This window comes from Camellia sinensis, chromosome 7 (assembly GCF_055761805.1).
Source record: "Camellia sinensis isolate YWXY chromosome 7, ASM5576180v1, whole genome shotgun sequence".
Classification (NCBI taxonomy): Eukaryota; Viridiplantae; Streptophyta; class Magnoliopsida; order Ericales; family Theaceae; genus Camellia; species Camellia sinensis.
Window position 1 is genome coordinate 180,088,192 of NC_138967.1, and position 26,764 is coordinate 180,114,955.

General features: G+C 38.0%; 1 protein-coding gene across 1 annotated transcript; it reads right to left on the minus strand.

Annotated features, from left to right (window-relative positions):
* Nucleotides 1-1,536: 1,536 nt before the first annotated feature.
* On the minus strand, nucleotides 1,537-26,764 carry LOC114268597 (G-type lectin S-receptor-like serine/threonine-protein kinase At4g27290). Its single transcript, XM_082880014.1, is given in 10 exon segments — nucleotides 1,537-2,151; nucleotides 2,233-2,383; nucleotides 2,465-2,702; nucleotides 2,950-3,160; nucleotides 4,501-4,658; nucleotides 4,844-4,958; nucleotides 6,607-7,037; nucleotides 12,166-13,491; nucleotides 25,651-25,810; nucleotides 25,906-26,764. Coding segments are annotated over 8 exon segments (2,481 nt in total). The 5' UTR covers nucleotides 13,037-13,491; nucleotides 25,651-25,810; nucleotides 25,906-26,764; the 3' UTR covers nucleotides 1,537-1,845.

The following is a 26,764-nucleotide window of genomic DNA, read 5'->3' on the forward strand; positions in this document are numbered from 1 at the left end:
ACAGCTCTTCTAGAAAATTCAAGGATAGTGTTCTACTAGTTCAAAAATGAAATTTTTAGGGAGGAAGATCCCCCTAGTATCATCAGATTAAAAAAGATTCCACTTCAACCAACCTCGAACAATCTTCATAGAAATTAATCAAGTTGCTACTAAAGCAACATAAATCATAGCTCAAATCACCTGAACAAAGGCTTGATTCCAATTATTTGGGGTTTATAACTACATAAAACAAAAATGACAAAAAAAGATCAGGAGAATAAAGAATTTCTTATAACTATATACCAAAACTAAGTAATATTTCAGTTTGAAATTAGTGGTATACCAATGTCACTTCCATCAGATGTGAATAAGTGGTTATGCTTCTGTAGTTAAAAACATCTTGACAAGTCACACTAATTTCCATTGCATACAAATATAAATACATATTCACAGTGATTTCTTGAACATCAATTTTATACCATGATATTTTTACAAACATCAATTGTGCAAAAGACAACTAAATATTTGATGACAATGCAGAGCTACAGGAATGAGGCTAATTAGCAATATCAACAGGTTTCCAGAAATTAAAATGGTCGAGAGAGAGAGTAGACAACATATGTATGTATATGTGCGCGCACACACACACATACACAAATGTCAACACACATACATAAGCACATTATGAGAAATTATATTTGAGAGTTCAAGAAAAGGATGGCAAACCGTAATTGCAGAATCAAAGCATTCACTTCTGCAATTTGCAGTCTGTGCGGAATCAAAGCGTCCAGTTCTGCAATTTGCAGTCTGTGAGGAATCAAAGCGTCCACTTCTGCAATTTCCAGTCTGTTTGGTCAATCTACATTTTTCCTTTTAGTTTGGTTACCAAGAAACTAGCAAGAAAAGGAGAGTGGAAACCTTTCATCGGCTGGCCCAATGAATCCAACAAACGGTGTTGTGTCAACTGTGTTGCCAATGCAGGAACAGCATCCTGTTTTGGGTTGGGCATTAATATTTTGAGGAGAAAATTGTTTTCGTTTTTTTTTTTTTTTTTTTTTTTTTTTTTTTTGTAACCAAACCAAACCAAACCAAGCCTTAAGTCTCATCAAATGGGATCGGTTATATAAATCCTTCTCTACTCGACTCTATCAAAGGCCATTTGGTTAGTCAAATTAAGGAGATTCATATATCTATTTACTACACTAACCCATATCAATCTAAGTTTGCTTCTTCCCCTAACACTTCCCTCTACCGTCTTTGTATCACATATCTTCATTACTGACTCTGTTGGTCTCTGTTGTATATGACCAAACCATCTCTCTTAGCTTACCTTCTATCATTCTTAACTATGTCTTTTCTAGTCTTGCCACACATCTACCTTAATATCTTCATTTCAGTAACACTCATCTTATCTAAATGTTGCTTTTTAGTTGCCCAACTTTAGATTTTTTTTTTTTTCTTTCTGTAATTTCAGAAATAAAAATAATGAAAATTTCATAATTGCCTATGATTTTTATTTTTTGCACAAACAAAGTTCCAAAAATTTTAGAAAATATCTTTTATATGTATCACACAAAATTTTATTAATTATGATGATAATCAATGAAGTTTTGCAAGCCCAAGTAAACAAGAAACAATGACTAATCATAGCATCCACCTTGTAGATGGGTATAAAATCTAACTAAATCCACCTAAACTCCAATGATTACAGGACTTTCCAAACTGATCCCAGATGTAATTCAAGTGAAAATTACAAAAAAGGGGAACTGGTTTATACAACTTAAACTGTCTTTGAATGCAGTAAAGATTTTCATTTTATTTAGTAGGTTTCGGGGCAAATAGTTTACATCAACACAATGTATGTTTCTATCGAGCATTTAATAGAGTAATGGTGATTTCATTGGCCGAAACTGTTGCATTCTTGCTTGACGAACAACCAGCCTCATGAACATTCCTTTCAGTAAAGAAGCCAGGCTGTTTGACTTGAGGCAATGCACCTTCACTATCTAACATCAGAACCACAGATGACATGCTTGGCCTATCCTCTGGACATTATTGCACACATAAAAGACCCACATGGATTGATCGCAACACTTCATTTAGGTAGCATGAGTCCCATAGAGCCTCATCAGTCAATTCCAACGACCTACCTTCTTTATAGAGTCTCCATACCTGAACAATCCATTACAATATTAATAGTACTTATTGGAAAACATACATATGCAAAAATAGCTTTAAGCTTCGTACACTTACATGCCCAAGCAGGTTGAGGCGGTGACTTGGATGATAGAAACCTCTGTTTCTCTTCCCACTCACAATCTCCAACACCAAAACACCAAAGCTGAATACATCAGATTTTACTGAAAATAGTCCATCCACTGCATACTCTGGAGCTATGTAGCCACTGCAGAGAAATGCTGAATGAAGAACCAAATTTTGAAGCAATATAAGTGAATTAGACTAAACATGTTATGGAGATTCTTACCGTGTTCCAACCACTATGTTTGTATTTGCTTGTGTCTCATTTCCTCCTAAACTTCTAGCCACTCCGAAGTCAGATATTTTTGGGTTCATGTCAATATCCAACAAAATATTACTAGCTTTGAGATCTCTATGAATAATTCTCAGTGTGGAATCTTGATGAAGATATGAAAGTCCTCGAGCAATCCCATTAATAATGTGGAAGCCCTTCGACCACTCTAGTAATGTGCTTCGAGTTCGATCTGGATTTTTTTGGGTCTAATTTAGTCCTTGCTCTTGCTAATTACATGCATGAATTTTTTTAAAAATCCCAATTTGATTTTTAAAAAAATCCCAGTTCATGCAAATGCACATGTAATAACAACCACATACAATTTTGGTCCCATAAAAAAGAAAGAAAGAAAGAAAGAAAGATTGTTGGTTGGTCCAAGGGTGGAAGAGATGTGCTGTACCAAAAATTGAAGTATTATAGTTTCAAGAAAGCCATACCAAAAATAAAGAAGTCCAGGCTTTTGTTGGGCATGTATTCATAGATCAGCATCTTTTCTTCTCCTTGAATGCAGCATCCTAGAAGCTTCACGAGATTTCGGTGCTGGAGTTTAGCAATACAAATGACTTCATTCTTAAACTCATTAAGTCCTTGGCTAGAATTCTTTGAGAGCCGCTTCACAGCTATTTCTTGTCCTCCTTCCAGTATACCCTAGGAATTACCAATATAATTTATAGAATGTTCTTCCCTTAGAATTGAAAAGGACCCACTTTTTTTCCCATTCTTATTATTTATATCTTTTACTTTTTTGTGTCTCGTTGGTTGACATTGGTACAACAGGAACAGTCATGACCAGTGATTTATGTAACAACATTACCAAACACATACTTCAAAGACATAATTACAGAGATTTATAAAGTTTCATATGTGAGAAAAGATGCATAAAGCCAATTGTAAACTTTGAAAATTGAAGGAAAAATGTACTATGTGATGCCAAATAACACCTAGGTTGTGTGATAAGGAAAGGGCAGATGATGCATTACTTTGCATGAGTGAGTGTGAACAGGTGGAGGGGAATTACAAAGTTAGAACTTCTCTACAAGATTTTAAAGGTCAGTCTCAATAATTTTTCACATATAAATATATAAATTAGAATAAACAATCATTTTTCCATATTTTTCATATAGAATACTTAACTAGATAATGACATTTTTGAAATAAATGCTCATCTATAGGCATTTTGATTTGAATTTTCAACAACCACATCATTTGTATAGCTTTTGAATATAATTTTTATGCATTTATGACATTACTCAAAAATAAATAAATAAATAAATAAATAATAGAAACAAGAAACGAAGTACCAACCTATAACTGAATAGTCATTCAAAAAAGCAAAAAAAATGAAAGAGTACCCATCTAAATAAGCTTGTTGATGAGCCCATTTCCTTCTTTTGAATAATGATGGTGTTAGTTTGTTAAGAACAATACCTACTCAATTTCTTTTTCTTTTCCTTTTTTTACAAGAACCTGTACCGGTATTTAATTATCTTATTTTATAGAGAGAAGCAATTAATTATTTACCCTTCTTATCTTATGCTACAATATTTAGAAGAGGGATTACTATTTCCCTTATTTGTGACATATAAGCCGTTTAGAATCAGTAGCATGATAAGGTAGAATAGATTCTGAAGGAGTACAACAATTTTAGGTTTATTTAGGCTTCATTTATGAGTGAATTTGAAATGAAAAATAATTAAGGTTAAAATTTATAAAATCGTAGGCAAGTTAATTATTGGACGTAGATGATAATTATAAAGTGTAGGATTGAATAAAAGATAACTTGGAAGAACTAAAAAGAAAGAAAGAACTCACTAGAAAGCAAGCTACTTTCAAAACCTTGAATTAATACCTGGTCCGAACCGGATAGAAAATTCCTTACTAATTTTATTAAGATCCTTGCTTGAGTAAAATAAAATAGAAGGATTTCAAATAACTATATTCAGTATCAAGTTGTTATAGATTGCACAAGTGTGTCTTTACATTGTTACCTTGTAAACGGGTCCAAATCCACCCTCTCCAAGCTTGTTATCGATTGAAAAGTTATTCGTGGAATTAGCTATTACAGCTAAGTCAAACAATGGTAACTCCAGATCTTCCTTCTGGCTTTTGTCATTGTAACCTTGTTCAGAGTTGTGCATCAGATTTCCTGTAATGCAGGGACGAAGTGGATGTAAATGAGATGAGTAGATCTAACAAAGTAATATACCATTACCGGGAAGAACACATCAACACATAATACAGAATATATATATATATATATATATTTGTGTGCATATCTTTTCTTTTTTCCTTCTAAATTAAGTTTACCACATAATAACTCATCTCACATACCTTCTCTGTTCAGCTGTAAATTCTTCTTCTTTTTTCGGAGATACAAGGTTATGCTGATACCCAGCAGAAGAAGTCCAAATAATAATGCCAAGATCACTCCAACTATCTCTTTTTTCTTGCCACTGAAGCCAACTTGTTGAATCCTCAATTAATGGTTAATTCATTCAGGTAATACAACCATGAGAGTACAAACATATGTATAATGTCAATTGCTATACATATAATTAGAAAATAAGTAACAAAATACATTCAACCGAGGCTAGTAACATAATGAGGTCAAGCCAGGCCTTTGAAGATTCTGTGATGCAGTCACTTTTAACCATGATTGGTATTAAGGGAAGCCGCATTTGAAGGAGAAACCTCCCCTTAATTTATGAACATTACTATACACTCAGTAGAAGAGGTTATCAATTTTTCAAAGATCTAGGGCCTCTGCAAGTGGCCAAGCTGTAGTTGCTGCCTCTTGATTTTACAGCTGCTTTGTTGGAAAGTTTGCAAGCCTGGTTTACTTCAATTTATACCCTTCACAGTTAAACTGAAGGAACAGTTTAGGAATAGAACTTTATCTCTGCTTCTGATTCTAGATTTTCCCCTATGAAGTCTTCTCCCAACTGCAGCTGAGTGCATTTTATATGGGTGGTGTCATGGTATGGTGGTGTGTGTAGTGGCAAAAAATAACATGTGGGGCAGAAAATTCAGTGCAGTCATGTGTTCTAATGGTATGCGATGGTATGGTGGTGTGTGTAGTGGCAAAAAATAACATGTGGGGCAGAAAATTCAGTGCAGTCATGTGTTCTAATGGTATGCGATCGTGTGGTTACTTTGTGATGTAACTTGAAAAAATCACAGAAATACAACAATTTGCAGTCTATTTATTTCACTAAAACACAAATTTTAGATACAATAGATAATAACTTCAGGGATGAAGAGACACAAGAGGGGACAAACCGAAGAAGTCCACTAGGGGCCTTGAATTCACAAGGAGAATAGAGAGGAGAAAGAAAAAGGGGGAAACCCTAGAGTCCACCAAGGGGCTTGAACCCACAAGCACAAGGGGAAAGAAGGGGGAAGGATACATGGAGCCACAACTCTAATAAACCCAAGGGTTACTCACATGTTGACCCTGTCTGAACTGACCAAATTGAGCCATATTTATAAAGTCTTCAAAACCTTAAAATGCAAAATTACCAAAATAATCCTCGCACAAAAAATACAATAACAAATAAGGCCATTATAATTTTCCCAATAGACCACATCACATCACTGTCTCTACTTTTCCTTATTAACGGTCGCATGCCTCGCTATTATTAGATGGGCACATGGCCAAGTGGTGTTCCTAGTGCACCAAATAACTGCTCGTGTAGTGGGGATTGCAATAGAGAGTCTTGATATATTCTGTATATGTGGCAGCCAAAAGCTCTGGCACTTGGCAGTGAAGGTAGTGCCTGAAAGGTGCATGAACCTATTTTGGGATAGAATTGATGATGAATTGCATGATTCACGATTCGATTCACATTTTACGATTCATGTGATTCTTAAAACTATCGGATTTGATAGATTCCGACCCCATCTTACCTCTTTTGACAAAAATGAAACTTAAAAGATTAAAATGACATAAAATGCATACTAAAAGAACCATACATATATTTTGTCGTAAAATATAATCCAATTTTATAAGCATCATCATTTGTATGCCTGTAAAATCACTAATGTATGTGTTTGGCAGTCAAAGAGAGCATCAATTAGTTATAATGTAAAACCACTAATCTATGTGTTTGGTAGGAATTCTTACCCAACTCGGAGGAAGCCATCCTTATGTAAATGTCTTGCCCATTTTCATTGAACTCTCTCATGTCAATCAATTAATCAAACCAAAGCAAGCAGCCACTTCCACCTCCTCTTATGTCTAAATTTGTGTAAGCTGTACAAGAGCAGTTTTTCAAGCATACCATCTTGCATTCCGTTAAGGTCATGCTCTTGTTAAACCAGGAATATCTTGTGTCTGGCATTTTACAATGTGAAAACTTGAGAAATCCATCTCCGTTATGGCAATCCAAAGGTGTCCTCTGAACACACCCATCAGACCAATCTCCATTTTCCCATTCCTTCGGATATTTGGGCACAAAGTTACTCAAACAACCGCATACTGGTATGCTTTCAATGTTACAGCTACCATATGGACAACACCGTTTATGCTGGAAATTTGTGTTAATGTATATAATAAGATAGTGGCATGTATAGAATATGATAGTGGTGTTGGTGGAAGATAGTGACATGTATATAATATGATAGTGGTGTTGGTGGAAGATAGTGGCATGTATAGAATATGATAGTGGTGTTGGTGGAAGATAGTGGCATGTATATAATATGATAGTGGTATATAGTGGTAATATATAATATGTAAGTGGCATATAATGGGTTATAATGATGTTTGTAATATCTCCTATATAAGGAGTGTCATTTGGTCTTGTAAGATAAGAAGTTTTTGAATATAACAGAAATATATTCCTTCTTCCCCATATTTTTGGAGTTCTTCTTCCTCATATTTTCTAAGTTGGTATCAGAGCAACAAAAAACACAACAGCCCTAAAACCATCATAGCCATGTCGGAAGTCACGTCTGAAACCACTTCAACCCCTGCCGCTGCCATTCCAGTGAAAACGTTCACCTCTCACTCTGTCCAAATCACCACCATCCGCCTAAATGGTGATAATTTTCTCCACTGGTCACAATCTGTCCGGATGTATATCCGTGGGCAAGGAAAGATCGGTTACATCACTGGTGACAAGAAGGCTCCTGCTGTTAATGATCCGCTGTTCGACAGTTGGGACGCTGAAAACTCCATGGTTATGACATGGTTGGTCAATTCCATGGAGGAGGATATAAGCTCTAATTACATGTGCTATACTATTGCACAAGAGTTGTGGGATAATGTTAGTCAGATGTATTCTGACCTAGGAAATCAATCTCAAGTTTTCGAATTAACTTTGAAGTTGGGAGAGATTCGTCAAGGAGATGATTCCGTCACCAAATATTTCAATTCGTTGAAAAGGTTGTGGCAGGATCTTGACATCTTCAACACATACGAATGGAAATCGGTTGACGACTGCAACCGCCACAAGAAAACTGTGGAAGACAGCCGTATTTACAAGTTTCTTGCCGGCCTCAACATTGAGTTCGATGAAGTGCGAGGAAGAATTATTGGCAGACCTCCTCTCCCATCCATTGGCGAAGTATTTGCCGAAGTCAGAAGGGAAGAGAGCCGAAGGAGCGTCATGCTTAAGAAAAAAGGTACTGGTGAATCAATTGAAATTTCTGCTTTAATTTGCGATGCTGCGGCCAACAAGGCTGCAAATTACCAGCGCAGGTTTGATGATAAGCCACGGGTCTGGTGTGATTTTTGCAACAAGCCTCGCCATACAAGCGAAACGTGTTGGAAGATCCATGGCAAACCTGTCAACTGGAAAAGCAGCAAACAAGGAGAGAAGAATCGTGGCTTTCCTACCGCTAATGAAGCCGATTCAGGTCCCTTCAACGAAGAGCAGATTGATCAACTCTTAAAGCTGATAAAATCCAACTCCTCATCCGGTACTCCTAGTGTTTTGTTGGCACAAACAGGTAGAAATCCTAAAGCCTTCTCTTGCCTAAACTTCTCTCCGTGGATCATAGATTCCGGTGCCTCCGATCACATGACTAGTTTTTCCCATTTATTTAGTACCTATTTCCCTTGTTCTGGTCATGACAAAATCAGAATAGCCGATGGTAGTTTTTCACCTATTGCAGGAAAAGGATTTATTAAACTAACTGAGAAAATTAATCTCAATGCTGTACTTCATGTACCCAACTTAGCCTGTAACCTTTTGTCTGTCAGTAAACTATCTAAGGATTCTAATTGTCGTGTTACATTTTTTCAATCCCATTGTGAATTTCAGGACCAAAACTCGGGGATGATGATTGGGCGTGCTAGGATGCTTGAAGGTCTTTACTACTTTGATGAAGTACCTGTTAGTAATAAAAAAGCTCAGAGCTTTAATAGTACTAGTTCAATCTCTGTTCGAGAAAAAATAATGCTATGGCACTATAGGCTAGGACATCCTAGTTTTCTTTATCTGAAACATTTATTTCCAGAATTATTTAAAGGGATTGATTGTTCTTCTTTTCATTGTGAAAGTTGCATTTTTGCAAAATTTCATCACTCTACTTATTTGCCAAAACCTTACCAGGCTTCCAAACCTTTTTATTTGATTCATAGTGATGTTTGGGGCCCTTCTAAAATCACTACTCTTTCTGGTAAAAGATGGTTTGTTACATTTATTGATGACCATACCCGCTTATGTTGGATTTATTTGATGAATAAAAAATCTGACGTGAAAAATTTATTCACAAATTTTTACAATATGATTGAAAACCAATTTCAAACCAAAATTGGTATTTTACATTCTGATAATGGAACAGAATATTTCAATGAGCAGTTGGGTGAGTTTTTGGGAAAAAAGGGAATTTTTCATCAATCTACATGTCGGGATACCCCTCAACAAAATGGCATTGCAGAACGAAAAAATAAACATCTACTTGAAGTAGCACGTGCTATAATGTTTTACATGCATGTTCCTAAATATTTATGGGGTGAAGCAATTTTAACAGCCTCTTATTTGATAAACAGGATGCCTACAAAGGTGTTAACATACAAAACACCTTTTGATTGTCTCAAAACTTTTTTTCCTGACACGAGGTTGTTTTCTGATTTACTCGCCAAAGTTTTTGGATGTACTGCCTATGTTCATGTTCCCAGTCAATTTCGTTCAAAACTTGACCCCCGTGCTATAAAATGTGTTTTTTTGGGTTATTCCTCAAACAAAAAGGGGTATAAGTGTTTCGATCCTCAAACCAAGAAATTTCATGTGAGTATGGATGTGTCATTTGTGGAAACAAAATCCTATTTCCCCAACACTTCTCTTCAGGGGGAGACACGTGGAGTAGAAGACCGTTTTTGGGATATTTCTATCCCGCTCCCCAATGTCATTTATCCTACACAAAAACCACATCTGTCTGATAATGATCACTTAGGAAAACCAAGTTCTATGGTGCCTAGTCAAGAAGATTCTTGTTTAGGGGGAGAAGTACTACAAAATGATCTAAATCCTGAGCTTCAGGTTTATACTAGGAAGCGATTTCATCTGAGGAATAATGACCCGAATGTCCATCCTAATGACCCGAATGTCCACCCGAGTTCTGGCATCGAAATTTTAGGTAATCCTATTCCTTCTATTTCCGACCTTGATGTTCCTATAGCAATTAGGAAAGGTGTCCGAAATTGCATTAAACATCCTATTGCAAATTACCTCTCCTATCAAAGACTGTCTAAAAACCATAGAGCTTTCACATCTAGGATTTCACACTTGTTTGTTCCAAGGAATATACAGGAAGCATTGGATGATCCGAATTGGAAATTAGCAGTCATGGAGGAGATGAATGCTTTAAGGAGAAGTGGTACTTGGGAGATAGTTGATCTACCCAAAGACAAGAAAACAGTTGGGTGTAAATGGGTGTTTACGATAAAATGTAACGCAGATGGAAGCGTTGAGAGATACAAGGCGAGACTGGTGGCTAAAGGCTTCACTCAAACTTATGGGATCGACTATCAGGAGACGTTTGCTCCTGTTGCTAAAATAAATTCCATCAGAGTACTGTTATCTCTTGCAGTAAATTCAGATTGGCCTCTACATCAACTTGACATTAAAAATGCATTTCTCAATGGTGATCTTGAAGAGGAGGTGTTCATGAGCCTACTGCCGGGATTTGAGCAGAGACTTGGAAGCGACAGAGTATGCAGATTGAACAAGTCATTATACGGCCTCAAACAATCACCAAGAGCGTGGTTTGAACGCTTTGGGAAGGCAGTTATCAGTTGTGGCTTCTCGTAGAGTCAAGCAGATCACACAATATTTTATAAACATTCAAAAGACAGTAAAATTGCAATTTTGATTGTTTATGTTGATGACATCATTTTAACTGGTAATGATGAAGCAGAGTTAGCAGCCCTCAAAGAGAAACTCGCAAAAGAATTTCACATTAAGGATCTGGGAGCCCTCAAGTATTTCCTCGGAATGGAATTTGCAAGATCCAAGGAAGGTATATTCGTTAATCAGAGAAAATATGTTCTTGATCTCCTTGGAGAAACAGGTATGCTTGGTTGTAAGATGGTGGAGACTCCAATCGAGCCTAACTTGAAGTTACAAGCTGCTAAGGCTGAAGAAGTCAAAGAGAGGGAACAATATCAGCGACTTGTAGGGAAATTGATTTACTTGTCTCATACGCGGCCTGATATTGCCTTTGCAGTCAGCATGGTAAGTCAGTTCATGCACTCACCAGGGGCAGAGCACTTTGAGGCCGTTTATAAGATCTTAAGATATTTGAAAGGAACTCCAGGGAGAGGCTTACTGTTCAAGAAACATGGACATCTTCAAGTTGAAGTATACACAGATGCAGACTGGGCAGGAAGTGTTGCAGACAGGAGATCAACATCCGGATACTGCTCCTTTGTAGGTGGGAACCTAGTTACATGGCGGAGTAAAAAACAGAATGTGGTAGCTAGAAGTAGTGCAGAAGCAGAGTTCAGAGTTGTTGCCCATGGAATCTGTGAAGTAATGTGGATTAAAAGAATTCTTGAAGAATTAAAGCTTTCTCACCCGACACCTATGAAGGTCTATTGTGACAACAAAGCAGCTATATCTATAGCTCATAATCCAGTTCTACATGATCGCACAAAACATATAGAAGTGGATAAACATTTCATCAAGGAGAAAATCAATGCTGGCATAATCTGTATGACCTACCTTCCAACAGGTGAACAATTAGCTGATGTGCTAACGAAGGGACTACACAAGAAGCAATTTGATAAGCTGACTAGCAAGCTGGCTATGGAAGATATCTTCAAACCAGCTTGAGGGGGAGTGCTGGAAATTTGTGTTAATGTATATAATAAGATAGTGGCATGTATAGAATATGATAGTGGTGTTGGTGGAAGACAGTGGCATGTATATAATATGATAGTGGTGTTGGTGGAAGATAGTGGCATGTATAGAATATGATAGTGGTGTTGGTGGAAGATAGTGGCATGTATATAATATGATAGTGGTAGATAGTGGTAATATATAATATGTAAGTAGCATATAATGGGTTATAATGATGTTTGTAATATCTCCTATATAAGGAGTGTCATTTGGTCTTGTAAGATAAGAAGTTTTTGAATATAACAGAAATATATTCCTTCTTCCCCATATTTTCGGAGTTCTTCTTCCTCATATTTTCTAAGTGTTTATAATAATCACAATTATCTGTCGGTGTAGTCAGGTAAAGGACCCATTCCTGGGTTCGATCAATCCATGTCAAGCGCTGCATAATGCCATTATGACTCAGAGAAAACCTTGAAACAACTGAGTTGTTAATGAGTTCATAACCATAAAACACCTCCTCCTTGGTGAAAACCAATCCATATGTGTAGATGGAATTTGGTTTAAGGTTTGGTCTTCCACTGAATCCAAGACCATTCCATGGCCCAGTTCGGTACAGCTCAATGGAACCATTGCTCAGAATAAGTTGCGGATATCCTTGGGGATCACACCGAAATGCAAAATCACCTTGACCTGGATCATCAGAGCTCTTCCATGATGAAAGGTGCCTCTCTAGGCCACTTACAAAGTTTTTTCCAAGTTTCATGCCTGGTAAAAGAGTATCACATGGATGATCAAAACTTTGCCAGAGAAAATGCTCTGGGTTGTCATCATTGGCATCTCTCACAACAAGATTTCCTGACTCTAAAAGTTCACCAATAGGATCCTTTACTGTGGATCTTGTCACATTGGCAGACCAAATGACACTGCTGGTACCATTGAGAAGGGCCAGAATTCCAGGGTCGATTACCTTCAAGACACCTGATGAAACGATGAGTGGGATTTCTCTGTTGGCAACCCATACAACAGTCCTAGAAGATATTTTCTTGTACCATATTCCCAAGTATTGATTCTGGGAATTGCCCGGGCTGAAAAATCCCATCTCAAAGCTCCCATCAATTGAAACTATGGTCTGGCTGCCTGTAATGAACTGGGTTTTAGTCATTATGTCTACTGCACTGGACATTATTAAGATGGAAAATAAAGAGGCAAACAGAAAAGAAAGTTTGAGGCCTTCCATTGATGGTCTAATGTCCAATTCACGGAATTCATCTGTTTTTCCATTATTTATTCCATTTATAAATGAACACTCAGGAACTCTTGCAGCACAGTGATTCCTCAGTTGGACTTGGAGTCAATAAAGGAGACATGGAATTCCATGGCGAGTCAATGCTAATTCCACAGACATTATTTGGAGTCAGTCTTCCTTTCCCCTCATTGGGTCATTCATTGCAATAAGTCTTCCTTCCCCCTTCGTTGGGGGCATTATTTAGAAAAGCATTAGAAAAGCATACTTTCTAAATTCTAAATGTACCTTTCAGTGGGAACTTGGAACAACCAGATAGTGGGAATCTTTGATAATAAAATTCATGGACCAACATAATTTTGTCCCCTTCTTTTGGTTGTCCATTTTTTATTGGGTAAATGCCCTGATGTCTTCTCTGATGGGGCATGACAAAGGTGTTATCACTGAAACTGAAGAAGTTTCAAACACATCTGTTCGTTAGGAGAAAACAAATTTAGGGAATGATGAGAGTATCATTCCATTTTTATATTGATAATATGCAGCTCACAACAGAAGCCTTGAGGCACAAATACGGAAAAATACATAATAAGAAAATAACAGCTAATGATAGCTAAATAGAATAAGCAATACATAATACCTAAGATATTATTCTAAAGGGGAATTACATCCCAATGGGAGAAAAAAAAAATTTACACAAACATGTAAGTGTGCAAGTCACACTTGTACGTGTACCCCATCACAAAGCCACTTGCACCCCACTGTTTTTAAATTCTCCCTTATTCTAACACTCACCCTCAAGCTGGTGCGAAGATATCTTGATAATTTTAGAGAATACCAAGATTAGGAAATGATTGTGATATCATCCCCTTTATATATTAATGAAGATTAATAATTACAAAGGTGCCCAAGGTCATAGAATAATTACAATTGAACAATAACCCAACTAATAATTAACTATACTAACACTTCCCCTCAAGCGGGTGCGAAGATATCTCTCATGCCCAGCTTGTCAAGGGTGTCATGCAATGGCTTACTCCCAACTCCATTGGTGAGGATGTCAGCGAGTTGTTCACCAGAGTGCACAAATGTAGTACATATTGTGTCACTAGTGAGTTTCTCCTTAATGAAGCGGCGATCAATGTCAACATGCTTTGTCCTGTCATGTTGAACCGGATTGTGAGCGATGTTGATGGCGGCCTTATTATCATAGTATAACCGCATGGAGTCCATCTGATCAATACCTAGATCACTTAATAATAACTTGATCCATAAGAGCTCACACACCCTTTGTGCCATAGCTCTAAACTCAGCTTCTGCACTCGACCTGGCAACTATATTTTGTTTCTTACTTCTCCAAGTAACTAGGTTGCCGCCAACAAAGGTGCAATACCCTGAAGTCGATGTCCTATCAGTTACTGATCTAGCCCAGTCAGTATCTGTATAGGCTTCCATACGAAGATGATCATGCTTTGAAAAATAAAGACCCTTACTAGCAGCAGACTTCAAGTACCTCAAAATTCTTATGATAGCCTCGAAGTGAATCTGATGAGGAGCATGCATAAATTAGCTAACCACACTGATAGCAACAACAATATCAGAACGGGAGTGAGATAGGTAGATAAGCTTACCCACTAATCGCTGATAGCTCCCCCTATCAACAGCTGCTCCTCCTTCATCATCCCCCAGTTTTTGATTGGGTTCCAGTGGAGTGTCACAAGCCTTGCAGCCAAGCATCTCAGTTTCCTTCAACAAGTCAAGCACATACTTCCTCTGTGAGATAAATATCTCATCCTTTGAGCGAGCAACTTCAATTCCTAGAAAATACTTCAAGCTCCCCAAGTCTTTGATTTCAAACTCACTTGCTAAATATTTTCTTCAACAGAGGTATTTCCTCACTATCATCACCTGTAAGAACTATGACATCCACATAAACAATGAGTGTTGTAGTCTTGCCACGTTATGAATGTTTCACTCACAAACAAGGTGATCTGCTTGACTCTGTTTGAAGCCATATTTAAAGATCGCTTGAGTGAATTTCTCAAACCAAGCCCTTGGAGACTGTTTAAGACCATATAATAACTTCCGAAGTAGGCATACTTTACCCTCTGTTTGATGATCCTCAAAACCAGGAGGAATGTCCATATATACCTCTTCTTCTAAGTCACTATGGAGAAAGGCATTCTTTATATCAAACTGATAAAGTGGCCAATCTAGATTAGCTACTAGAGAGAGAAGTACTCTGACTAAATTCATCTTAGCCACGGGTGCAAAGGTTTCCTGATAGTCAACGCCATATGTTTGAGTGAACCCTTTTGCCACAAGTCTAGCCTTGTAACGCTCAATAGAACCATCCGCTTTGTGTTTCACAGTATACACCTATTTGCATCCCACAGGTCGTTTGCCCTTACGTAACTCAGTCAATTCCCAAGTGTCATTCTTCCTAAGTGTTTTTATTTCCTCAATCATGGCAAGTTTCCACTCAGAGGTAGCAAGAGCATCCTGAAAATGGTTAGCAATGCTAATAGAGGAAATATTTGACACAAAAGCTATATATGAGGACGACAAATGAGAGAATGACTCAAAATTTGAGATAAGATGTTGAGTACAAGATCTCACACCCTTTCTCTTAGCAATAGAAACATCAAGATCAATAGGAGTATCAAGATCAGTAGACTAAAGAAGTTCAAAGTTATCTGGACTCTCATCAGAAGCAGGAGATGGCAATAGGTGAACAGAAGTGGTCTTTTGTATCCAGTTAACTTTTTGTCTGTCTTTGTCCCTGACATAAACTTGCCCTTCCCTATCCTTGGTGACATTGGGTTCTGTAGTCCCAGTAAGAGGTGGTAGTGCAAGAACAACTGGTTCCACCATAGGAATCACAAGCATCACTTCACACCAAAGAGGCATCACTTCACACCAAAGCTCCCCCTGAAGAGAGGACTGTGACATCGAAGAGGACAATAAATAGGACTGTGACTCAAAAAAAGTGACATCCATGGAGACAAACCACTTACGAGAAGGAGGGTGATAACACTTATACCCCTTTTGAGTAGGAGAGTTGTGAGACTATATTGTGTATATATGGCATTATGTGTATATATGGCATTGTGTATATTACGAATTAGGCAAGATTGTTGTATTTCCTTTTTCAGTCATAACATTTAAGGCTATATAAACTGATGAACTTTTTGTAAATAAACAAGTTGAATATATAGATCATTCAGAAATCCTTACATGGTATCAGAGCCTGGTTTGAAACCCAAGCTTTCAGAATCGAAACCCTAGTCGCTGTAGTGGATTTGCTTCATCTGGTTCTTCATCTAACTCAAAGGAAATAAATCAATCTTGCCTAATACGTGCCTAATTCCTAATATACACAATGCCATATATATACAATATATTCTCACAAGAGTATCCAAGGAAAACACATTTGAGGAAGCGAGGGTCTAACTTACCACAAGTAGGAGAGTGATTGTGGACAAAACAGATACAACCAAATATTTTGGAAGGAATAAAAAACAAGGACTCGGCATCTAGAAGGACTTGAAGGGGAGCTTGTTTTTGCAAGACCTAAGTAGGAACACGATTAATAAGATGGACAGCGGTGAGAACGTCGCGCCAGTAAGACCGAGGCACACTTGTAGAAAAAAACATGCACGGAGCCATGTCAAGAACATGACGATTCTTGCGTTCCGCCACCCCATTTTGTTGAAGGGTATTGGTGCAAGAGGTTTGATGGATAATGCCATGAGCAGAAAAATATTGCCCTAACCCAGAATCTATGTATTCACCCTTATTATCAGAACGAAAGATGTTGACAATGGCCCCAAATTGAGTACAAATCATCTTATGAAAATTGCGGAACACCGAGAAAACCTCACTCTTGTCTTTCATGAGATACACCACAAGTAATACAAGAAAAATCATCAATAAATGTAATAAACCATCGATGACCTTTCACAAACAGAACACAAGATGGGCCTTAAACATCAGAATGTATTAATGAAAAAGAAACTAAACTTTTATTAAAACTGGGAGCAAAACAAGCTCTGTGTTGTTTCCCAAGTTGGCAAGACTCACAAAGAAACTCAGACACATTATTGTTTGCAAAAACAGATGGAAATAAATGCTTAAGTAAATAAAAAGAAGGATGTCTAAGGCGCCGATGCCACAGCCATAAATCAACTTTGGCAATAGGACTCGTGGTGGAAGAATGAGCAAGCTTGTCCGGTTGATCCAGGAAGTAGAGACCACTTTCTGCACTACCATTGCCAATCATTCTCCTCGTGACAAGGTCCTGAAAAAGATAATGATCAGGAAAAATATGTCACACCACAATTTAAATCCTTTGTAAGACGACTCAAGGATAACAGGTTAACAAAAAAATTAGGAACATGGAGAACAGAAGATAGAGGTATGGTAGGAGTGACATGGACTAACCTTTCCCAAAAATAGAAGAAACAGTACCATCTACAATCCTAACTTGTCCTGACCTGAAGAGGGCTTATAGGTAGAGAAAAGGTCAGAGGATCCAAACATATTTATTTGAGGCACCAAAATCAATAATCCAGGGCAAAGACTTATGAGAAAGGAAAACACGAGGAGAAAATGCTAAGTTACCTGAGCGGGCAAACGACGATGAAAATGTACTGAGAGCAGTAGAAGACCGGCGGTCCAGCAAGTGACGCAGAACAACCTCAAGCTCATGAGTAGTCATGCCAGAGAGACCATCAAAATCTTGGCCAACGGAAGCGGAAGTAGAATCAAGTGTATCAACGGCACTAGACTGATGAGCCCGTGGATGAGAGCCACGTCCTCTAGATTGGCCTGACTGACCTCCTCTAGAACTAGACCGATCACCTCGATCCCCAGATGGAATCCCATGAAGCTTCCAACACGTCTCACGAGTATGCCACAGCTTGCGACAGTAATCGCAAAATACAGACTCCTTGGCGGCAGACGAAGGGATGGGAATCAGGCTGAGGCCATCTCGAGGGGTAGACAGTAATGCGAAGCGATCAGTAGAGACAGGTGACATCATAGCAGACCGGCGACTCTCCTCATTCTGTACACAAGCGAATGCCTCCTGAAGTGAAGGAAGAGTGTCCATACCCAGAACCCAACTCCAAACCGAATCATACTCCACATTGAGACCTGCTAGAAACTTGAAGACCCTTTTCTGTGCAATAAACTTTCGGTACCCGACTAAATCAGCAGTGCAAACAGGCTTATAGTCCTGTAGGTAATCAAGGCGTTTCCAACCGTTGGTGAGGAAGGTAAAGTACTGAAAAACAGTCTGTTCCCCCTGAACAGAGCTCTCAATAGAGCGGCACAACTCAAATTCCTATGAAAAATTCCCTTTGTGGGAATCGGTGGCAACCACAGCATCCCAAATATCCTGGGCAGTCTCCATAGATAAGTAGCCCTCACCAATGTCTGGTACCATCGAATGAATAAGCCAACCCATAATTAAAGAGTTTGTAATCTTCATTGGTCATAACCCGAATCAGTAGTGCTGGGTGCCTGCATCCTGCCATCAACATACCCCATCTTCCCTCTGCTTTTCAAAAAAATTGTCAAACTCTACGACCATGCTAGATAGTTTTGACCATTAAATGGAGAGGTGGTGATTTTAAGGCTAGGGTTGGGGTTATTAGTCATAGTAGTAGGTATAATGGAACTATCACTCCTAGGTGTCTCAGAAGTAGTGGACACACTGGTGGAATCTGCCATGGATACTATACTACCGAACCCTCAACAAAACTAATGCCAATAACAAACCCGGAAGGTGGTGGTGGAAGAAAAGACACAACTGCCACTATAAAAGCAAAGAATTAAGAACTCATAGAGTTTTTTTTTTTATATATATATATTTTTAAGAGAAACAAATAAACAAAGGACTATTCAATACCTCATGACTAAGGCAACAACAGATAGAAAGACGAAAGACGACAATAGACGACAAAAAGGAAAGACAATAGCAGAGGGAGACCAGAAGCTATCAACGATACCAGAGGCCGTCGCATGAAGCCAAAGGAGGTATAGGAGGGAGACCAGAAGCTATCAACGATACCAGAGGCCGTCGCATGAAGCCAAAGGAGGTATAGGGGCTGTCGACTGGGTCGACTGTTGAAATTTCATAATAGACTTTGTTTACCGTATTGTTCTGACTTGAGAAAACGTGTTATGACTGAGCCTCACAATTCGAAGTTTGTTATGCATCCGGGTAATACGAAAATGTACAAGGATCTAAAACAGAATTTCTAGTAGCCTGGCATGAAGAAAAGCATTGTTGAATTTGTAGCCAGAAGTTTGCATTGCCAACAAGTTAAAGCTGAACATCAAAGACCCACTGGATTACTTCAGTCGCTTCCAATACCAGAATGGAAATGGGAGCACATTACCATAGACTTCATTGTGGGATTGCCTCGCTTCTCTCGAGGTATGGACTCTAACTGGGTCATAGTTGATCGTTTGACTAAATCTGCTCATTTTCTGCATGTTAAAACTTTTTACAATGCGGATAAGTTAGCTAACATTTATATGAATGAGATTGTGAGATTGCACGGTGTGCCAGTATCCATTGTATCTGACAAAGATTCTAAGTTCATATCAAGATTCTGGCAGAATTTACAACAGGCTTTGGGAACTGAACTGCGACTGAGCAGTGCCTACCACCCACAAATAGACGACCAAACAGAACGAACCAATCAAACTTTGAAAGATATGTTACGGATGTGTGTGTTGGACTTCCAAGGGAATTGGGAGACTTACCTTCCTCTGGCCGAGTTTGTATACAACAATAGTTATCATTCAAGTATTTGAATGGCTCCTTATGAAGCTTTGTATGGTAGAAAGTGCCGATCTCCGATTTGCTGGGCTGAGGTAGGTGATAGACCATTGTTGGGACCAGAACTTGTGCAAGAAATAACTAAAAAAGTGAAACTGATCCAACAACATTTGAAAACTGCACAAAGCCGCCAAAAGAGTTATGTGGACATCCAGAGAAAAGACAGAGAGTACAAGGTCGGTGACTATGTATTTATAAAAGTAACTCCAATGAGAGGTCAAACACGATTTGGGGTGAAAGGAAAACTAGCACCAAGATACATTGGCCTGTATGAAGTCTTAGAGAAAATCAACTCAATAACATACCGAGTGGCCTTACCTCCGATTATGGAGAATATGCACAACGTTTTTCATGTTTCAATGCTTCGGGATTATTTGAGAGATCCATTGCACGTTATTGAGCCGACACACGTACTTTTGAAGGAAGATTACACATATAAAGCACGGCTAATCCAAATTGTTAACCAAAGAATCAAAAGATTAAGAAATGAGGAAATTCCGTTGGTGAAAGTTGATTGGCAGGATCATGGTGGAACCTATGCGACATGGGAAATAGAAGAATATATGATGAAGAGATACCCTGAGTTGTTTCCTTTGGACCCAGTATTCTTCAAAAACGAAGGTACTTCGAGTTTGGAGGACCAAACTCTTTAAGGGAAGAAGACTGTAACAACCCCGACCTCTGATTATCTGATAAACTATGATTAAGTATGCCTAATAAGTAATTAAGATGAAATCCTGAGTTAATTACATGTGCATTGCATTATTTGTGTTTATATCTGTCTGCTGTGGGAATATTTGTTTGTGTTTCTGTTTTGTTTTACGAATTGAAGGCCTTATAGCATCCGATCAAGAAATTGGCTTGATTTCTGTGTTAGTTAGAATTTTTAGAATTTTATGGTAGGTTTAATTGAAATTCGATTCGGAACGAAATAATTGGAATAATTAATGCTCATTTGTTTAACGGTAAGCCAAATTAATTAACTTCCCTAATTAACCCTATCTAAGGCAATTGCTGACTTAAGGGCCATCACTTACAACCTCAATTCTCATCTTTTTGAGTTCAAACGTGGGAGAGAGAGAGAGAGAGAGAGAGAAGAATCGAGTCTAAGCTAGAGAATTAGAAAGACATGGAAGGGAAATTAAAGAATTAATTTGTGAGCTCAAACTTCTACACATCTAGGCCATAATTGAGCACCTAAGGTAAGAAATCAAATCCTTAGTTGTGTAATTAAGTTTTTAGCGATCCCGATTTCGATTGGGCCGATCGGGGGTCGAGCTACCCGGTCAGCTCACGGGGGTCCAGGGAGCAGCGCCCCTTGGCGGGTCCTAGGGCAGCGCCCTGGCGGAGTTGAGGGGCAACGCCCCCAAAACAAAAATGCAAAATGCATTCGAAGTTGCTTGTCCGCTTGAGCGGAGAATGTTTGGTTTCAAAAATGACCTGTCTGTAAAAGTACTGGGTTAGTGTATTTGATGCTCGAGCGGGGCATTCCACGCTTGAGCGGACCATGCTATATCAGTTCGTGAATCTGATATTTCAGATCACTTTTTCAGTCCTCTCTCTCTCTAAAACTCTCCAGAATTCCAGATCGGGAGCTTCTCTCTCTAGAAGTCATCTTCTCTCTTTGATTTCTCCAAATCCATTGGGATTTAGACCTAAGTTCTTCACCAAAGTTGGTTATCATCTCGAGGGCTTCATTGTGTACGGTGAAGATCGAGTTTCGACACCGTTGATTTTGGGGGTTCCATCTCATTTCTTCTTCAAAACTTGAGGTAGGGATTTTCTTAGAGTTATATATATGTTTTTGCAAGATCTAGATGATTTTCGAAATCAACCTTTGATTAGCTTTGAGAAATTGATTGTTGATTTTAAGAAGATGAGTGATTTTGAAAGAGGGTGTAATTTCTTTTCCTTTTAAAATAGAAATTGAAGTTTTGAACCATATTGATTGAAGAAAGATGATTTTGGGGAGATTCTTCTAAATATTTTGGAGATGAATGGTTTTGGTAAGAAAACCTAAAAATTGGGTCTTTTCTTTGAAAGATGTTGAAAATCCTTGGAAGATGTTGTCATATTTATTTTGTATACCAAAATAAATGGATGTTTTGAAAATTGTTTATTTATATATAAATGACGAATTTTGTACAAAAAATAAGAAATGTTGTTTATTTTGGAAATTATTGTCAAAATGTTGATTTAGTCTTGAATTGACTAAATTGTTGAGATTGCTCGAAATGTGGGAATTACGTTATTCTCTTGAATGAATTGGAAAGAAAAGTATACATATATATATATATATATTCATTTTGTGGAATTGTGTTGAAAAGAGGATTGGGAATTTTGATCACAATGGTATATTGTGTGGAACAATTGAATATGGAAGAAATGTTGCATTGCATTATTAAGCATACATTGGCATTTCAATTTATTGGACTATGTTAAGCTTTGGAAATTTGCATTGAGAAAAGAATGTTGGGAAATGGGTTTTCATGAAATGGTTTTGGGGTAAATACGGTGGTAAGTCTTGATAGGCGGTGTAGATGAAATTGTTTAAATTGGCCCGAGTGTCCTTGGTGAAAGACCAGAAAGTCACGTAGACAGGTGTCGAGCCTTTCGGTTAATACCGGTAAAAATGACAATTGGTAGTACTTGTATAGTCTACTTGCAAACACTGACCTAGGGATTACCAGAGTTGTATTTACCGCCCCTTGAATTAAATTGATAAATTTTGAACAGTTAAAGTTGCATAACATCATTGAGCATGATGGTTTTTAAAAGATGATGTGTTTTATTTTCAAAAAGGCATGGCATGACATGTGCATTCATCTCTTGAGACTTGTATAAAATGTATATACTTTGTTAAGGATTTCCTACTGGGCTTTATGCTCATCCTACCGGATTTTTGTACAGGAAAAGACGTGGTGAATCCGCCTAATTGAGGGCGTGAAAATGTGTGTGTTGAGAGCACTAAAGTTCTCATTTGTTGTGATCTTATTTGTAAGCCAAGGGCTATGTATGTGTGGGTTTGAATAACCATTTTGTGTACCGGGCTTAAGCTTTGGAAGATTGTAAACCCTTGGAAGTGCTTATTTGGTTATTTACTTGTTGTTGAATCAATGTAATATAATTGAAAAGCGTAGCCCACACTTCTCCTTAAAACCCAAGTATTATGGAGGGGGAAACTAGAGCCTTATAACCAACTTGGATGGGGCAATTCCAGGCAATGTGGGACACATTCCAACAGATATGGCCCAAAAGAGCATGTTTCAAGCGTTAAACTCACGGTTTGCATCTTGCACAACAATCTGGAAATTCCAGGTTCTGCCTCTCCCCTCAAGCGACAAATCCTGCGCTCGAGTGACCACACTATATTTTGCACCTCCGCTTGAGCTACCAAAAGTTGGCTCGAGCGTAAAATGCATGCTCCCAGAAGTTCACATGTTTTGCAGACTGCTCGAGTGACAAGAGTTGCGCTTGAGTGAAGGCCTCAGCCTCAAGCTCGAGCATGCGCCGAGCGGAAAAATCAAACAACCAGTACTTTTGCAAGATTTACAAATCGCTCGAGCAAAGGAAGTTGCGCTCGAACGGCCACACACATGTTTAGACATCCGCTCGAGCGAAGGAAATTGCGTTCGAGCGAGGCCCCTATTTTTAGCATATTTTCCTAAGGCCTTATTTATCATAACCTTAGAAAAGTCAAAAAGTCAAAAAGTCAAAAAGTCACTATCCTATTTAAGTCACATCATCTTATTTAAGTCACATCACCTCTCTATCACATCACTTCAAACCCAACCTATACCCAACCCATATTTCTTAAAAAGTCAAAAAGTGCACTTATTTAGATCATCTCAAACCACCGCTAAGTGTTGACTTGCATATTTTGGCATCCTCATTGCATCCTAGGCATTCCTAAGCCATGATTAAGACATAAGAAGGAGGATAAGACTTAGAAACACATTAAGAACGAAATGAAATGAGTTAAGTTTTATCCGAGTGTGTTTTTCAAGTATGTATCTGTTCTATTTGTGTAGGTCACGCACCGTAAGCTCTTTGATTTGTCTGCTCTGTCTGTTTGCTTCTGAAGCCATCTGTGAGTAATAACTTAGTAAAGCTATGTTTAACTTTATTTATTTTTTGTATGATGAAATAAAATCTGTTTTATGAAATGATATATTCTGTACAATGAATGTTTGTCTAAATTCTGACAAGTACTCGTGGCATCCTTAGCACAAGGCCTTAGCCCGGGGGTAAGAATACCGTGGTCTATGAGCACAGGGCCCTTTCTCGGGGGTAATAATACCGTGGTCTCAAGGCCCTTGCCCGGGAGTAATAATACCATGATTTCATGGCCCTTCACCCGGGGGTAACAATACCATGGCTCAGGTATGTTACAAGTTCTCGGTACCGGAGTTTCTTTATTGGAACTGGCAAGCATGACCCTTTATGCTTTGTATTTGATCTGTTAACACTAATGAATGTACCATGTATGATTAAGCATGAATTCTGATTTGTGTATAAGATTTGAATAAGAATATGATTATGAATCTGTTTCTACTTTCTGAATATGATATGAGACATCATTCATTTAACCCTTTACTCTGTTATTATTCACTGGGCTTCCGCTCACTATTTATATTGTGTACGTAGGTGAGCAGGAGCGTGACTAGGCCTAAGCTGCTACCTAGAGAGTTTTGGGTCAGCCAGCTACCGTGCCTCCCAGGGAGGTTCCCGCCTAAGAAGTCAAGTTTTGTGAATTATGTGAAAAATGTATTCGTTTTGTTTTTGTCTAACTATACATTGGGCTAAGTGCCTTATGATACATCTGTATGGTGATACATGACGTATGGAAGTTTGACATTATGTGGGTGTTTGGAAAATTGCTATTTTAGTTTTTGGCTATTTTAGTTTTTGGCTATTTTAGGAGGCTAAAATTTTTGTATTTGAGAAGATAGTTGGATTTTTTTGTAGTTGGATGTGATATTTGTGAGAGAAAAAGTGAAATGATAATGGATTTGATGTGACATTTTGTCTTATTGATTATTTTAGCCTATTTTGTTTTTTAGTGCTATTTTAGCCAAAAAAAGCCAAAAAAGCTACTTTCCAAACACCCCCTATATATATATATATATATAAGTTTTGCAGCCCTTTATATTTTGTTATTCTGTTCAGAGGCCTTTGGTAATTCAAGGATTATTAGCCGGTTACGATGCTAAACCTATAGGGGTAGGTTTGGGTCGTGACAAGCCTCCAAGATAATAGTGACCAAGATATCTACATACACTTGCCAGCTTCTTCAGCAATAGGTTAGTGCATGGCTGTGATCTACCAGGTTTCTCTTAACCTCTAAACTCCTCAATACTTCAGCCCTTAGTTACTTGGAATGCAAATCATTTTGGTATTCTCTGTTTCAGAATTTACCTAGTACTTCAGTTCTTGATATTCTTTGTTTCAGATTCAATTCATTATTCACATAATAAGAAAAGACTTGTGAAGATCTTACTGCTATCAACAACTTTAGGAATCCTTACCTTGGGCACAGTATGTGGGTGCATAATAATGAAGATAAAAGGAAAGAGAAGAGGTAAGCGTTCTTATCCACTAAATATTCTTCTAATAATCGTTTCTGAGTTAAATCATAGATTCCAAACATTAAACTATTACATAAAAATCATGTATAAAGCATTTCCCCAAAAAAAAAGGTTAACCCGACTAGCCCTGTTAACAACTGTAAAAGGGCAGAAAGAAGGCTTGGAATTACCTTTCTTTGATTGCACAACTGTTGTTGCTGCTACTAGCAACTTCTCCGATGCAAATACGATTGGAGAAGGTGGCTGGGTCCTGTTTATAAGGTAAGATATGATACGTCCAGTTGTGTAGTTAAGAATAGATTGTATTGTTGTGCACCTTATACATGACACCTACAGGGCAAATTGTCCACGAAACAAGAAATAGCAGTGAAAAGGCCGTCAAAAGGTTCGGGACAAGGTCTCGAAGAGTTTGAGAATGAAGTTACCTCAATTTCCAAACTTCAACATAGGAACCTTGTTAGGTTTCTTGGATGCTGCATTCAAGGAGAAGAAAGGATGTTAATCTATGAGTACATGTGCAACAAAAGTTTAAATTATTTTATTTATGGTTTGTGCCTCTAAACCCTTCATATTTTGGATTTGCTTGGTCACCTGCATATCGCTTTCCTACATGGTCACTAACTTATGCATCTTAAAATTTACAAAGGTTCGAAATGATGTGCAGATTAGGATAGAAGTGCATTACTGGCTTGGCAAAAGAGGTTTGAGATTGTCATGGGGATTGCACGGGGACTTCTGTATCTCCACCAAGATTCTAGATTAAGAATAATTCACAAGGATCTCAAAGCAAACAATATTCTGCTAGACAATGATCTGATTCCAAAAATTTCAAATTTCGGCTTAGTAAGAATTTTCGAAGGAGAACAAATTTGTGCAAAAACAAAAAGAGTCATTGGAACATAGTAAGTTCTATTTACTTAAAATTAAATCAAAATTTTCCATCATTCAGAAGACTTCATGGTTGCAAATTCTTGCAATGACTATATGTCTCCAGAGTATGCAATTGACGGGAAATTCTCTGTGAAATCTAATGTATTCAGTTTGGGTGTGCTTTTGCTAGAAATAGTGAGTGGCAAAAGGAACAGAGGTTTTAATCATCCTAATCACCACCACAATCTTCTAGGGCATGTAAGTACTAGAATAGCTATCTCTCTCTATATATATATATCTGTGTATATCTGTCTATCCCCGTGGCTTTCTAACTTGATGCATAGGTGCTGTTTCTTGAGGATGACAAAATATATGCTCTGCGAAGAAAATAAAAAAACTAAGTGCATGGTTTGC